The following is a 15,541-nucleotide window of genomic DNA, read 5'->3' as shown; positions in this document are numbered from 1 at the left end:
TGATGGGTCCATGTGTATGTAGACCACACTGCTCCGGACGGAGGCACAAGGAGATGTGAGCATGCCCCCTTGCATTGCCGCTACGTAAAGGGGCGCAGTGCACCTATCCTTGGTGAGCAGGTTTAAATGCAACTCTTTGTGACACAAGTACTTTCATCTAAACACGCGAAAAGGTCGCAGAGAAGCGCGGGGGAGGCGTAGCTAAGCCAAGATCGTGAGGCGAAGAAAATGGTGGTGCTCTTTGAAGTAAAGACTGGTCAGAATGCTCCGCGGTGCCTAAAATAAGTGGTGTTTCACCTCTCATCTACTTTCAACTGTCAAAGGGCCTCGAAGCTGGTTTCTAGTGGAACTGCAACTATGTTCGCCAATGCCTACGGAGCGCTCGCCTCGGGCATGCTGGTAGTTCTCAGTCTGTCTTCCGTGCAGCAGGCACATTGCTGTTCTCACCATGGCATATTCGCTTTCGCAACTGGGCTGTCTTTATGCCATCACGTGCGCCCGTTGATGACATGCCAAACCACGTAGCCGTCGAAGGCTGAGGTTGTGGACGCGGCTACCGCGTTGTTTGCACAACACGTGCCAGCATGCTGAGCAGTGCAATCTCGAGGAAGTTTCAGAGCGTACAGTACGGTCTACTGTTAATTTACAGGGTCACCAGGTTCTCGCAGAGTGACCTGCCAAATTTCTGCGTGATATAGCCCAAAAATAGCCAAATGTTGACTCATTAAAATGGCCCAAAATAGACAGACCAGAAAACTTCACGCAGTTGATTTGAAACGTTTATTCAGGTGTCTGCTGTGAAAACTTGGATTTAGTACAAAATGAGTGCAGACAAAGCAACCAAACATCACTCTGTGTACATTACAGTGGTATTCAAACGCGCCAAAAAAACCTCTCATGGTACAGAGCCCTTGCAACACTTGCCATTTCTTATTAGTCTTAATTTGGCGTGCAAAATGTTCTCCAATGTTTTTACGGACATTCTGTTCCACAAGTCGGTTTTTGTTAGTGACATGACTGAACACTTGTTCAGCTGTAAGCACTGGACACTGGCAGCATGCACAGTGAAATCCTTTGGCATCCAGGACGTTCTTCCAAATTACTATAGCGGAGTCGTCACAGAGGTCATTAACCCCACATTGCAGAAGGCAATATTGGGACTGCATTGCAGAAACAATAGACGGCTGAATGAACTTTGCAAATGCCTTGAAGGGAGCATCAAACAACTTAATTGTACTGCTGCAGTGTAAGAGGCAGAGGTCACCAAACAGTTTCACATTTGATGCGAGATGCGTCAAGGTGCTTTTGACACAAGCGGTCAAAAATGTACGGCACCGCTCAAGAATGGTAGTCTTCCTGTCCTCACTGAGGGTGGGCTTTTGTTAGGCGTCACAGAAAACACTTCCCAGATGGCAGGCTCGCACATGCATTAAATTGCTTCCCCTAGCAGAATTTATTTTTGTGCCAGCCAGCATAAAAGTGGCGGCTTTGATACCTTGGGATGTAGTGTTTTATTATTGTTTAAACATTTTGAACGTCACATGCAAAGGTGCAGACTAGCCCAAAGATAGCCAATAGCCAACCAACAATTTTTGCCGCCACAAAAAAAAAATCAAGTAGCCCTATTTGGCTATTTATAGCCCAACCTGGCAACCATGCTGAGCGTTAAAGGGAACCTCCCATAGTGTGGCGTGAAGCGCCCCCTTCAATTACCAGCACAATCGGCGAGAATCGGTGACACAAGGCACATACACGCAGGTGTGGTTTGGGTTTGGTTTGTGGGGTTTAACGTCCCAAAGCAACTCAGGCTGTGAGAGAGGCCGGAGTGAAGGGCTCCAGAAATTTCGACCACCTGGGGTTCTTTAATGTGCACTGACATCGCACAGCACATGGGCCTCTAGAATTTCGCCTTCATCGAAATTCCACTGCCGTGCCCGGGATCGAACCTGCATCTTTCAGGTCAGCAGCCGAGCACCATAACTACTGAGCCACCGCGGCACAGAGAGTGTGGAAGGTGGCGTCAGCCTTGCGTCGTCTGCTACAGCACTCTTCTGGCACTTGGAGCGCCGCGGTGGCTCAGTGGTTATGGTGCTCTGCTGCTGAACCAAAAAATACGGGTTCGATCCCGGCCCCGGCGGTTGAATTTCTTTGGAGGAGAAATGCTAGAGGCCCGTGTACTGTGCGATGTCAGTGCACGTTAAAGAACCCCAGGTGGTTGAAATTATCCGGAGTCCTTCACTGTGGCGTCCCTCATAGCCTAAGTCACTTTAGGTCATTATGTCCCCCATAAACCAAACTTTTTGGTGTCTCCTTTCTTTTTGGAGCATGCTTCCACTAGCCACTTTGTGGACACAAGTGGAGCCCTTTCACATGTGGCTGCTGCCTCTTTTCCCCCTCTGCAGGAGCCTGTCGCTGGTGGGGGCGCTGCTGCTGCTGGTGGCTGAGAGCCGGGTGGAGGCCAAGAGCCTCTTTGCAGGCGTGCCCTCCCTGGGGGAGAACAAGCCCAAGTCATACATGCAGCTCACCGGCCGCATTCTGCTGGTCTTCATGTTCGTCACCATGCTGCGCCTCGAACTCTCGGTGCTCCAGGTCAGACACCCATTCAGTCGTTTTGCAAATGGAGCATCGGGATGCATGCTTTCAAGCTTTGATTCTCTGCAGTGCCACTAAGTCTAAGGGCAGCATCAGTTGAATAATCAGCATTGCAGTAATGCAGTCTCTCTTCTCCTAGACAGAATTCACGTCTTCACCTTGTTGGTGACGAGGCACCTACCAATGTGAAGATAGAAAGTTTTGAAAAGGCTGTGAACACTGGATTGTGCGGTGGTTATGGCCACCTCCTGCTATTTTTGCTCTTGTCAGTGTCGAGCTTTGTGTGGTTCTACCCCCAATAACCGATGTGCCTGTGTGATGTACTGTTAGCTTACACTGTTTATAAAACACTGGTCTTTCTGCCGAATCCAGCTGTGTGACTGTGGCCATGCTTTTGCATGGAAAAAGTTCATTTGAACCTTTCATGTGATATACAGTGAAACATTGTAAAGTCAACTCCCATTTGGAAATCAAGATAACCTGGATTTCTGGTGCTCATTGCATCGGTCAGAGTTGCATTCGTGCCAGTTAATTCACTCAAGCTTCCGAAAGGGAGTCATGTTGAGGCAGTGCTAGGTCAGCAAGAGCTTGCCCAATATCTCTCCTTAAGCCTGAACGGCATGATGTATTTGTTGTCTGCTGACTTCTGATGCAGTGGCAGGCGTTAAGATGGCTGTAGGGGCCTTCATCACTACTATCCCAGAGCCCAGAGCAAGGAGTCAGGCTGTAGGGGTTTCTCAGAGGAGCATGTTTCGTCCGCTTCTTTTCACTGCTGCCTTAGCCAAGGCGCCGTGCATTTTGCCTGTTCTTTTCCACATTCTATGTGGACGTCAAGCTTCAGCACCCATGTCGCACAGCAAAATCTTCTTGGCAGTTTGGAAACAAAGTGGCTTTCTTTAATGCTACAGGTAGAACGACAGATCAGCAGACTCGCTCATAAGTCAACTCACTCAGGCTCACTCACGCTGTCATTCAGATCGCGATTTGAGTCGTGAGTGACTTTGGACTCCCATTGAGGTCATGATTTGTGTCATGAATGAGTCCGGACTCGCATTCAGATCATGATTTATGGTCTCGCGATAACTGTGTGCACTTAGTTTTTTTTTTGCATTAGCAACACTACACCAGCAGGGCCGTAGCTGGGGGGGGGGGGCTTATGGGGTTTCAGTTCCCCCCCCCTCCCCCGAAATTTTTTCAAACTGTCACCGAGCGCAGCATGGCCCAAGTACATATCGCGACTGCTATCATAGTTTTGTTCTTGCTTGGATCGTCTCTCTCTCTGTGTGTAAAGTTTACTATCTGTGATTGCACAAGATGTTCATTTGCCTTGCTTGACGTATTATATAGAGTGACTTTTGCTTAGATTCGTAGATTTAATGGAGACATACATGTATTTAAATATCTTGTTGCGAGGTTCTGTGCATACATACAGTGACTTTGTTTCCAGCGACACTTTTTTGTCCATTATCAAGTTGTATCTTCGCATTTCTAATACTCCATTTTATTTTCGCACTTCTAATGTATATTGTGCAGAACTCCTCATTTATACATGTGCTCGCTGTTGTGACTAAAATTTTGGTGCAATTACTTGCAATACATGACCGGTGAGAGCTGCTGCTGTGCAGTACGCTGGAACGAAGGGCAACGTCCTTGAGGTTTTTTCCTGGCCGTTGCATATGTACAAAAATATAAGGGTTCTTGAACGACTAGGATTCATCAAAATATTTGTCCTCTACTTGCTCATTTCATGGCCTTTACGTTTTTCATATCAGCAGCATGCACTGCTTTGCTGGTTTCAGACTGATAAAGCTCTAGACTTCGTGTGATATTTTCTTCACTTATTAAATACGCAAAAACATGGAAGCATTGGTATCAGTTATGTCTGCCATGATTTTTACGACATACGAAAACATTCTATTATTTAAAAAAAAATAAATACATATTTCACTTGCCTAGACAGTGCGTAGCGTTATCTAATATACAATGGCATTGTCAATGCAGTTATTATTCTTGTATTTGATCCCTCCACAAATTCTATGAGGAGGCCAGGCTGTAACATGAGCCCCCCCCCCCCCTGAACAAAATTTCTGGCTACGCCACTGTACACCAGGTTTTCACCTCGTCATGTAGCCGGTGGCTGGTAGGCATGAATGGCCTTGAATAGCCGTTGCCTAGCAACCGTTTCAGCCCAGCTAGGTGGCGTCACCGTTGCCGCACAAGTCGCTCGTTCCCGCCAGATGCGTGCTCTCCGCCGAGGTAGAGGGTGAAGAGGTGGCGCTTCGCGGGGGTATGTGCGCGCTTCGCCTCGGTGGAATCTTGTCATTATGGAGAGCACTAGAGAGGAGCAACGGCGACAGGACCAAGCTAGAAAGAGACAACGCGCTCGAGAGACAGCAGAACTGGATGCGCTGCACGACTCCAAAAGCGTCGCAGCTAACGCAACATACCATACCAGGCTTAGCCAGAGCTATTTTCCTCCTCTTTTGCTGACAGCAGATAGGAGGAAAGATCTACTGCTGTGGCCGAGGTAATTCTGTAGAAATGAGGAAGGCGGCGTTTTGTCTCTTTAGTTACGTGGGTGCAGTAATGAGCTGCATGGAGCTGTGTCGGAAGCTCCGACAGAGTTTCACCGTGTGTCTATGTGGGAGGCGGTGGGGGGGTTCCTTGTTGCGAGTCTCTTTATTATTACATAGCGCATTCTCATGTTCATGAGAGTCGTGACTTGCTAGTTGAAGTGAGGGAGTGAGCCCAAATGAATATATGTCGCTGCACCAACTGGCCCAACGTTCTGCTCTACTAAGCCAAAATGAGTTGTGAGTCAGAATAAGGAAGTGAGCCCAGATGAGTCACCTTAAGACTGTTGGCCGCCAAGTTTGTATGTGCACTGGCACAGCAGTGTCTTGGCATGTCGCCACTTTCGCCGGATGAGCCACCGCCACTGGCGCCCCCCATCAAAACATAACACGCGGCACCATTACTGGCGCCACTCAGCGTCTTGGCGTGCTGCCAAGGTCTGTGCTCCGGATGGCACCGACACGAAACTTTTATGATGATCTTAGCACAAACAAAAAAAGATGTCGTGTAGAGTAGTTACATCTGTCAGCTGAGAAAAACTATAGGGTTGTGTGATTATCGAAAATTTCGAATACAAATCAAATATTGGGTCAGTAAGAAGAAATACTATTTCTGAAAAAGATACAGGCAAATGTTGTGGCCCCCCTTCTTTTTTTGCAAAATAGTGTATGGCCTTCGCGGCTGGAATAAAAACTAGAGCTGACTCGCCACCATATAAAAATTATGATGTGCACTGAAATGTATACTGTTGATTGGCAGCATAACAACATGTAACCTGTAACATGGTTGTGCAAAATGAAATCTAGGAAATTACAATGGCTGGCATCTAAAAATTTTTACACAATCGGCTGCCCTTCTGTGCCACCGTGATTCTTCCCTTTGAGAGCCTCGTGTAAAGTTCCACTAGTCAGCTTTCCCGCATAACGTAGTCAACCAAAACAAGATGGCGGAGCTCACGCTAAGAGAGTTGAAGGCGACAGGACAGACGCCATGGGTTAGGGATTTAACTACGTAGCACATTATGGAAGGATCTTGAAAAAAGTGCTCATAGGCACTTTCAACAGCCAACGTGCACCGCTGTATCATTGAAAGAATTTATCTTCTTCTCTACTTCTCAGATAACAACCAGATTTGGAGAGAAGTTTCTTTATATTAAATCAGGTATACAAAAAAAAATTTTCCTTTTTTTTTTGTGACAATCATGGTTTTAGCCCCGCATCCCCCCTGAAGGGGAGGATACAGCTTTGAAATCTCAAGCAATGGGCAAAAAAGTTTTTTATTATTATTGTTGTATCCACTGTATGCCTCGCTTGTTGTGCTGTCCCGAAGTTTCATTGCTGAAATCGACCAGGAAATATACTCTAAAAAAATTGTTTCATGAGTGGCAACGACTGCGCTGCGGGGAAACATTTGAGCATTGGCCATTTTTCTTCAATATGGTTTTCTGCATAAATACTCGCCTTGCGAAGCAGATTTCTTGACAACTGTGTTGTCTATTTTGACCCCGTTTGCTTTGTTACACTCCTAGGACCGTAGTGCAGGTCAAGACTATCTTTGTTTTTTAAACTTCTGAAATTTAAATTTCTTGTGTGAAATTTTCTTCACTCCAGATATGTCAACAGACACTGCATCGCAAAAATTACAATACAAAAATTTGTGCTTTGAAAAAAAAAAAAAATTCTAAGAACGTCTTGACCTGTAGCGAGCCATTAGGAACACAGTGAAAATCGCCGCAGTGGCTCAGTGGTTATACGGCGCTCGGCTGCTGACCCAAAAGACGCAGGTTCCATCCTGGCCGCGGTGGCTGAATTTCTTGAAGGCGAAATTCTAGAGGCCCGTGTGCTGTACGATGTCAATGCACGTTAAAGAACCTCAGGTGGTCGAAATTTCCGGAGCCCTTCACTACGGCGTCTCTCATAGCCTCAGTCACTTTGGGACGTTAAACCCCAATAAACCAAACCAAACCAGGAACACAGTGAATGTTGAACCAGCCTTCTGCCACATTTTCTTAACTCTAGAGCCTTTTCACAAGATTCAGAGAAAAAATTATATCAAAAAATGATCTTCTAGAGCTAGAAATTTTGTGAGAGTAGCCATACAATTATTTCTGATATGCTCAGAAAATTTCATGCAAATACATTCATAAAAATTTTTGCTGAATGCTCTGTCCACCCCCCCCCCCCCCCCTTTTTTTTTGCGAGATAAGCGATAAAACAGTGCACCTTCCTGACATGGAAAGTGGCAAACCAAACTGCCGATGGTCCTGTAGTTAACGATTCTGCCATGACGCACACTCCAGGAGTCACGCTACCAATTGCTCGGCCTGTTTCATCATCATAACTTTCATCAGCATTTTCATCAGCATAACTCGATTGCACACAAATTAACGATTTTTCTTTCTGAGACATGGAGCGCCATATTACCTGGCGGAAGCAAACGTCGACTTGGGGCACGTACTCTGTGGCTTGGTCAAAACTACCTTAGACCCCTCAAATAGGTTGGCTGCGGGTTGTGGTGCTTCGATAAGAGCAATAAGTCCATTTTCCTCACTTATTTACAGCTTACAATTACCGTCGACCCCACCTCGTGGTCACGAATGCTATCGGGTGTATGTCAATCATGACAGGCCATGATCTCGGGAGCAAAGGAGTAACACGTGCTGGCACACTTAAGGTTTTATTGCTGCTACAACAAACGCCGGCTAGTAACGAGATATGTTTAGGAATCGAGGATGTCCAACTGGCCAGCAGGGTTACAAGCTAGCATTTGCCGCACTAGGGCAGGGGAGACGTTCTGAAGCCGGACGGGCATGCTTACGAGATACCGTATTTACTCGCGTAATAGGCGCACTCGCATAATAGGCGCACCCCTAGTTAGGGCGCGAAAAATCAGATTTTTTATTTCCGCGCATAATAGGCGCACCCCGAACTTGGCACTGTGATCAATACTGTATTTACACGATTGCAAGCCGACGCCTCGCCACCCCCCGCTTCCCAATCTTTATTTTAACAAAGTTTTGGCTGAACTGACAACTAGTCCCTACTAGTGCTGCTGCCGTCGCAGCTGCTGCGGACCCACAGCACGTACAACGACATCGCGTAGAACAGCCGCACACAGTTTTCAGGGATGCTCACTTTAAACGCCTGTTTGGAAAGCTTCATCTCCAGCCGGAAACGTTCCCGACTTAGGCCCACGAAAACCTCGGCGCTTGGAGTCGCGTACGAAAATTTAGGAACGCCGCAGTCGCAACTGCCGCACTTCTCGGCCATGTCGTATTTTCCGACCTGCCGCATGCTTGCCGTGTTCGAGAGCAAACTCCCAGCTGTGTAGCTGTTAAGGTGCTTGCCTATCGAGCTAAAACAGCAACGCTCCGCGGCAAAGCCATAAACCACGATAACTATCGCGCTACCGCAAATCCCGCCACTTGACAGCAACAACAACAACAACAACAAAAAAAAACGAGCTGGAGATGCTGATGGCGATATAGATAGCGAAAGCTCGCGGCGGAGGAAAACGACGATGATGATGATGAGCTTGACCTTGGGCGCTCTCCGTGGGCGGTATCTGGAAGCTCCTGTGCACGTGTGTGGCCTCCGCGATCAAGCGCCCGTTGCGCTCAGCCGGAGCCGATCGCGGAGGCCTCGGCGCGTGCATTCCAAAGGCTATTCCCGCGTGGGTCGTGGAAAGTTTGGGTGCGGTCCTTACACGGATCTTTTTTTTTTTTTTAACATTTTCTTCGCGAAAACGGGGTGCGGCCCGTACACGAGTGCGTTTACGCGGTGTGTTCAATTTTGCGAGTCGAAAAATTTCCGGAAATTTTACCCCGCGTAATAGGCGCACCCCGAACTTTGAGCCGGATTTTCTGGAAAAAAAGTGCGCCTATTATGCGAGTAAATACGGTATGTCCTCACGAGGCCTTATCACGCTGGAGGAGAGTGGAGCCATGTGAAACATCCAAAAGATCAAGAAACCTGCTCCTCTTGCATCCACAACAGTCACACCATATGTGGCACTGCTATGTGGCAGGCGCCATCAGAGGCAAACAAACCCAAGGGGACTGAGCGGGGCGAGTCCACACTGCATAAAGCACGACCCTTCCCACACATTCAAATGGTTATGTTTAAAAAGAAAAAAAAAGGTTGATCGACATGCAACGATATATGGTAAGAGTTGCTTGCTTCAAGTATGGCTTTCCATCTCTTTTCCAGGCTTCACGTCTTAATGTGACATGTCGGTGATTGCAGCTAGACACCTTACATCATCATCATCATCATCATCAGCCTGACTACACCCACTGCAGGGAAAAGGCCTCTCCCATCTCTCTCCAATTAACCCTGTCCTTTGCCAGTTGCGGCCACCGTATCCTCGCAAACTTCTTAATCTCATCCGCCCACCTAACTTTCTGCCGCCCCCTGCTACACTTGCTGTCTCATGGAATCCACTCCCTTACCCTTAGGACCAGCGGTTATCTTGCCTTCGCATTACATGCCCCGCCCAAGCCCATTTCTTCCTCTTGATTTCGACTAGGATGTCATTTGTTTGTTCCCTCACCCGCTTTACCCGCTTCCTATCTCTTAGCATTACACCTATCATTTTCCTTTCCATAGCTCGCTGCGTTGTCCTTAACTTAAGCTGAACCCTCTTTGTTAGCCTCCACGTTTCTGCCCCATAGGTGAGTACCGTTACGATACAACTGTTGTAGACTTTTCAGCGTAACATCTGCACAACACGCCAAGATCGCTCCCGCTTGTCCATGGAAAGGACGGGTGCCTCCAAAAGAGCTCTGCGGCCTGTGCAGAGAGTATATTTGTTTTTCCGTCGTTGATTGCATGGAGCGTGATATGGTAATGCTGTTAGTGTTAGTCCCAAGGTCAGTATTGAGAGGTTAAATATTTAATTAGCCTGAGAAACGTATCTAGGCGAGGTGGGGGATGGTATGTCCAAACTATGCATTTTGATCCCTGATGGGTCAGCCAGTGTTTGACAACAAGAGAATGGGTGAGGTGCAGCCAAGGTGACTGTTTGACTCCCTCTCCAGATGCTGCAGAACCTGGTGGCCACTGCCCTGATGGTCCTGGTTACGGTGGGCTACAAGACCAAGCTGTGTGCACTGGCCCTGGTGCTCTGGCTGACGGCCGTGAATGTTTGGGTCAATGCGTGGTGGTCGGTGCCCTCGTACAAGCCCATGCGCGACTTCCTCAAGTACGACTTCTTCCAGACCATGTCGGTCATTGGGGGCCTGCTCATGGTTGTCTCCCTCGGCCCCGGAGGGGTGTCCCTCGACGAGCACAAGAAGCACTGGTAGAGCAGGCAGCTGTGCCGCGGACAATGTGGCCACGGCCCGAGATTCTTGCCTGCTCTCTCTCTCCCTCGTTACGTAAGGAATGCCGAAAGTGTTGCGGCCGGCATCTCTCTTCCCAGAAGCTCGGCTGCTGCATATTTATTTCGTGTTTTTACGGTTCATCCACGGCCATTATTCTTTGGCGGGGGCTTACGGATTGCCATTGGCAGTTCGACATGCAGGAAAAGAAAAATGTTGACTTAATATGAAATGGAAATAAAATCACTGCGGCAAACTGAGTGGACAGTGGTATGCTGTTAAATAGACCAAGTCAAAACAGGTTATTCAAGTGCTGATTAAAGCTGTTTCTCCAAGTTATTGTGAATGTGCAGGGAAATTGAAAGAGAAATAAGAGAGAGTTATAAGGCTGTGCATTCAACTGGCCTATTCTTTGCCTCTGTTGTTGCATGTAGTGCTAGCAGTTATAATCACATGGCAGGTTATGTTGGAACACTATCATTCCACTCTTCTTTTTGTGTGTAATCCAGGCCTTTTGCTCAGCTTCCGTCTCGCAGAAATCTGGCAATGGTTGTTTTTACTTTCTCACATATCCAACATCATGTGGGACCAAAGACGCTGCTATTTTACGAGTCCAGTCACTGGATTCTGTTTTGCTTTTAAAAAGCCAGTGCATCATGGGCTCTCTGAGTGGTGCACCAGACTAGCGAGATGAAGTGTGGGTGCAGTTTGAAAGGTGGGCATAGGAAACTGATGTGAGGGCATTCTACAGTGCAGTCACTGTGGCTGCTTACTAGAGTTACAGAAAGCGATCTCCTCTAGTGCTTGCGGAGTTGGAGGGAAGGTTTGAGGGCACCCGGTTCGTCGCAGTTTCTTGGGCCGACTGGTAAGCATGACCCACGGCCTGCAAGTTTATGCTGAAACTGTGTAAGACTTCACGTATTGGAACCATCTGTGTTGTTTAGCAGACATGCGTGCCACTTGTGTGTGAAGCCTTGTCTGTACGATTTTCTTTAGTGGGCCCTGGCAGTGTGTGGTTTGTTTTGTTGCTGCAGTCCCTCTTGGTGGGTGACACTGCATAGTGCTTGTGACCTCCTCATTGATTTCTCACTTCTGTTTGAACTTTCTGATGATGGGCTGTTGTCGCAACCTGTGGGTCATGTGATGAAATAAAGCAAATGAAACAGATCATCCAGAAAAGCTTCACGCACCGAAGTGGACATGTGGCCTTGAGCACTAGTGCTGAATGGCTGATCTGCATTTATGATGCCATTACGACCACCTTTGGTTCCATTGCTCAAAACCAGCTAATAGTGCACTTGTAGAGCATAGGCAGGGACAGCACCCGGCCGTGTTCCAGAACCTGAAAGTAGGTTTTATTCTAATCTGCTTTTGAATCCTGCAGCCTGAGCTCCATGTCATGCGGCTCATGCCTCTTCATCCTTTCCCGAAATTTGTCACTCCGGGGTCAATAATAACAGTGTGCTAAAGCATTGTGCGTACTTCAAGCATGATAAAGTGCACTTTTCTTCATATCTCCTGCTCTGCTCTTCAGTTTTCTGCCTGCAAATGTTTTTGGAAATTTTGGAGAAGTACCCCATATGGGTAGCATCGGTTTAAATTCAGACTATGACACGGAGTTTCATTGGCATCGGGTAGTTTTTTTGTCGTGGCCAAAAGCTTTACAGTGCTCATCTCCTTTGGCTGTCAGTTGCAGCTCTTTCAGTGACTACAACTTTTGTCATTACTGCTGGTGTGGACACAATACTGCTAGCAGCAGGGAACTGGAGCTTTTGATAATGACTAGCAGAGCTGTGGCCCCCTTAAGAGGAGGTAGAGGAGGAAGTTTTTTGTGCGAACCATTGTGGTGTCACATCTCAACGTGCTGTTGCGTATCTAAAGACTTGAGTGTCCAGCTTCTTCTAAAGTCAACACTGCATGTGTTTTGTATGACTGGAAAATCTTTTGTGCACCTTGCTAAGGAACACATCTGTCTTTTAACATGCCTTATTTTTGTCAAAACTCAAGCAGTTATCAACAGCCAATGCTGGTTTTTTATTGACAAGCTTTACCAAAGCATTCTCGAAAAAATTACTGCAGCAGGGTGCAAGCAACCATCGCCAGCTCTAATCAAACACTGTGAAGAAGGTACCTTTACGCAGCAGCTTATGCTACTGTATCTTCATTTACTCCTCTTGGGGTCTTTGGAGAATTAAATGCTGCCTAGCAACTCTGCATTCCTCAGATGACAGGTTTCTAAGGAACTGGACAATGAGTATGGCTGTTGTACGTATGCTGCAGCAATTTTGGTTGAAAGTTGTGACGTCTCGGTGTTTTCCAACCATCTCTTTGTATATGGTCTAATCACAACCTATAATGCATCGCAGTGACTGGCAGCATGGCCTATACATATAGTGCTGTGCTTTCTTTAGAGCAAGGACAACAAGGTCAATGATGCTGTTCATTGTTACCCAGCGTTACTGTAGATGTGAACATAATGCTCGATGGTGTACTTCACGATCAGACCTGGTCATCCTCACGACATGAGGGCGTTCTCACCCTCACCTCATGAGGATTTCACTTGGTGAGGTGAGAGTGAGGGAAGATAGGCACATGAAAATTTGTGTGGACGAGGGTGAGGGAGGGAAGACTTGATGAGGTGAGGGCGAGGGAGCGCAAAGGCACGCTCTGAGGGTGAGCATGGAGGTCCGAGCCCTACTCCAGGCTAACGTTTCTTGTATCTGCAGCCTGTTGTGAATGTTATGAAGTGTTAATGGATGCAGCTGTTGTTCAAAGAAATTTGCCGTAACAAGTAGTGAGGTCAGATGAACGGTTTTGCTGTTCATTGATGATGTTCCCACTTGTTTGCTGACCCGGCAACACGTTGCAACAGGCTGAGAGGACGACACTTTCTGCAACTGTACCCGCATTCACGTGTTTTAAACTGCCAGTCTCTCGCACTGTGGATTGCAGACTTGGTCTTCATCATCTTCCATCCATGCGTATGTAAGTGCCATCATAAGAGCATGCTGCAAGGCACATGAAATGACAGGAGATTAGAAGCAGTGAAATTGTTATAAGACCCAATGCTATCGCAGTGTTATATCGGGGACTGGTAATTAACTGACCTACGAATTCTTGGTTCCGAGTTTATTCTGTGCTCAGCACTTTTTGTAATTGTGGTAAATGCAACTGCATTGTTTTCTAAATATTCTTGGCGTATACTATTAGTCTTGTACACAGGCATAACAATGCGCTGACTCATTTGAGTGGTGCATATAGATAACAGTGAAATGTGAAAAGTGCAGAGCACATGTATATATATGCGCGCAGTGCGTGCCAGAAGTAAAGGCAGAGTGATATATTGGGGCTCAGTTCGTAACTGTCGCGGTTTTGTCTCGTGTATCATTTCGAACAATACACATACATCAGTATAAGCATCTAGCCTCTTGTCCAGTAGTGCCTTGAAGCTCAGCAATATCGCCAGAAACTGCAGACTGGAAAAAACGGCAAGATAATTTTTCAAAATGAGGGCTAGGGTGCACAAGGGAGGGCCATGGATTCAAAAGTGGGGGTGAAGGAGGAAAAGTAAAAATGAGCGCATTTGCTCACCTCTCTCTGTTCACGACCTCTTGATAGTGTTATTCTGTTGCTGGTGTACTGTGCTTGTGTTACAAGAGTGTACTGCCATCAGATGTACGACACTGCGGGAGAGTACTGGTTGGTGCAAGGTCTAAAACATTAGTCGTATTGGCAGGCAGTTTATTTTTTGTATACATTTAAGAACAAATAACCTTTCTCACTCCAGCTTTAATTCTTTATTGGAAGATCCTACAGCTTTTGCGTCCTTGACCCAATGTTCAAGCTGGCCCACTCCAATGGATTTTCTCCAAAAAATGCAGATTTTTTGCATTGTGCTGCACGTCCATTTAGGCAAGGACAAATCTTTGTGTAATATGGCACTTGGAGTCACCACTTCAACAAAACTACAAAAGATGCTCAGGTTACCAGATTGTGGTTCAAAAAAGCAGATTACAGTGGCTCCATTTCGTTTCTCCACCGTGCTAGATAGAAGTTCTGCAGGGGAGCACATGCTGCATGCATTTGCCCCCTTGCTTATGTGCATCAAATTTCTAAAATTACCCAGCAGAATTATGTTATGTATATTATGTGGAAATCCAAGTGTTCCAAACTCTATCTCTCATGCTCTACAAATGATACAAACAAGTGAGCTCCAAACCACCAGCAATAATGTAGTGATGAGACCATGGTAGGCTTGAAGGTTTGGCTGTAACACCAAGCCTTAAAAAGGCATAGGGAAGGGTTATGTGTGTTCCATGCACAACCGCAATCGCAAGACATGCAGTACACATCTGCAAGTACTGAGCAGCAGGGTCATCCTCTGTTGCACCAGCCTGAATGCATGCATACATACTCGTTGGTAAAGCTCTGCTCGCATTGAGATTGTTCAGGATTCACATGAGCAAAGAATTAAGCTTGCAGATTTAATCGGCCGTAAGTCAGTTTCCTTAAATGCATTTGTCACGTTTTGTTTGTTCCGATACAAATTTCAAGCATGTGGGGTTGAAAGGGGGTAATAAGTTTTTCCTGCTTAAACGCGGCTGTCGGTCCAAACTGCCGACCCCACCCCATGATCGCGCACGCCGACCACGGTGGACCATGCTCTGTGGGAAACAGCCACACACTGGCGGACACCAAATGGGATTTATTGCTACAACGCCAGCTATTGACAAAATACGCTAAGGAATCGAGGCCATCCAACCGGCCAGCGGGGTTACGAGCACTCCTCCCGCTAGAGGCGCTAGTGACGTTATGGCGTGACATCATACCAGGAGTGCGAGGGTAACAGCGGCCGCTTCGCACGGCGCGCCGCGCTCCTTCCGCTAGAGGCGCTATACTCCGTTTCATACATAGCAGTCAACGCTGCCAAAGGTACGAAAGTAGTCCGCTGCAAAAAACAAGAGAAATGTATCTGTCCACCTCGCGTCGTGGCTCAGTGGTACGAAGCGCGCGCCTGTCTCATCATTTTAAGGCGCGCTCACACTGGCGGGAAAA

General features: G+C 47.1%; 1 protein-coding gene across 1 annotated transcript in view; it reads left to right on the top strand.

Moving 5' to 3' along the window:
* The window catches only part of Surf4 (Surfeit locus protein 4), a 28,896-nt gene extending 17,243 nt beyond the window's left edge, over positions 1–11,653 (top strand). Inside the window, exons 4-5 of the mRNA XM_089583935.1 lie at positions 2,403–2,589; positions 10,205–11,653. Coding sequence (XP_089440061.1) covers positions 2,403–2,589; positions 10,205–10,471 — 454 coding nt within the window. The 3' untranslated portion in view covers positions 10,472–11,653. The remainder of the gene's footprint in view (positions 1–2,402; positions 2,590–10,204) is intronic.
* The last annotated feature ends 3,888 nt before the right edge of the window (positions 11,654–15,541 follow it).

Source organism: Amblyomma mixtum, chromosome 3, assembly GCF_055824585.1.
Source record: "Amblyomma mixtum isolate Tamu chromosome 3, ASM5582458v1, whole genome shotgun sequence".
NCBI classification, from domain to species: domain Eukaryota; kingdom Metazoa; phylum Arthropoda; class Arachnida; order Ixodida; family Ixodidae; genus Amblyomma; species Amblyomma mixtum.
This window is presented reverse-complemented; position numbering and strand designations above follow the sequence as displayed.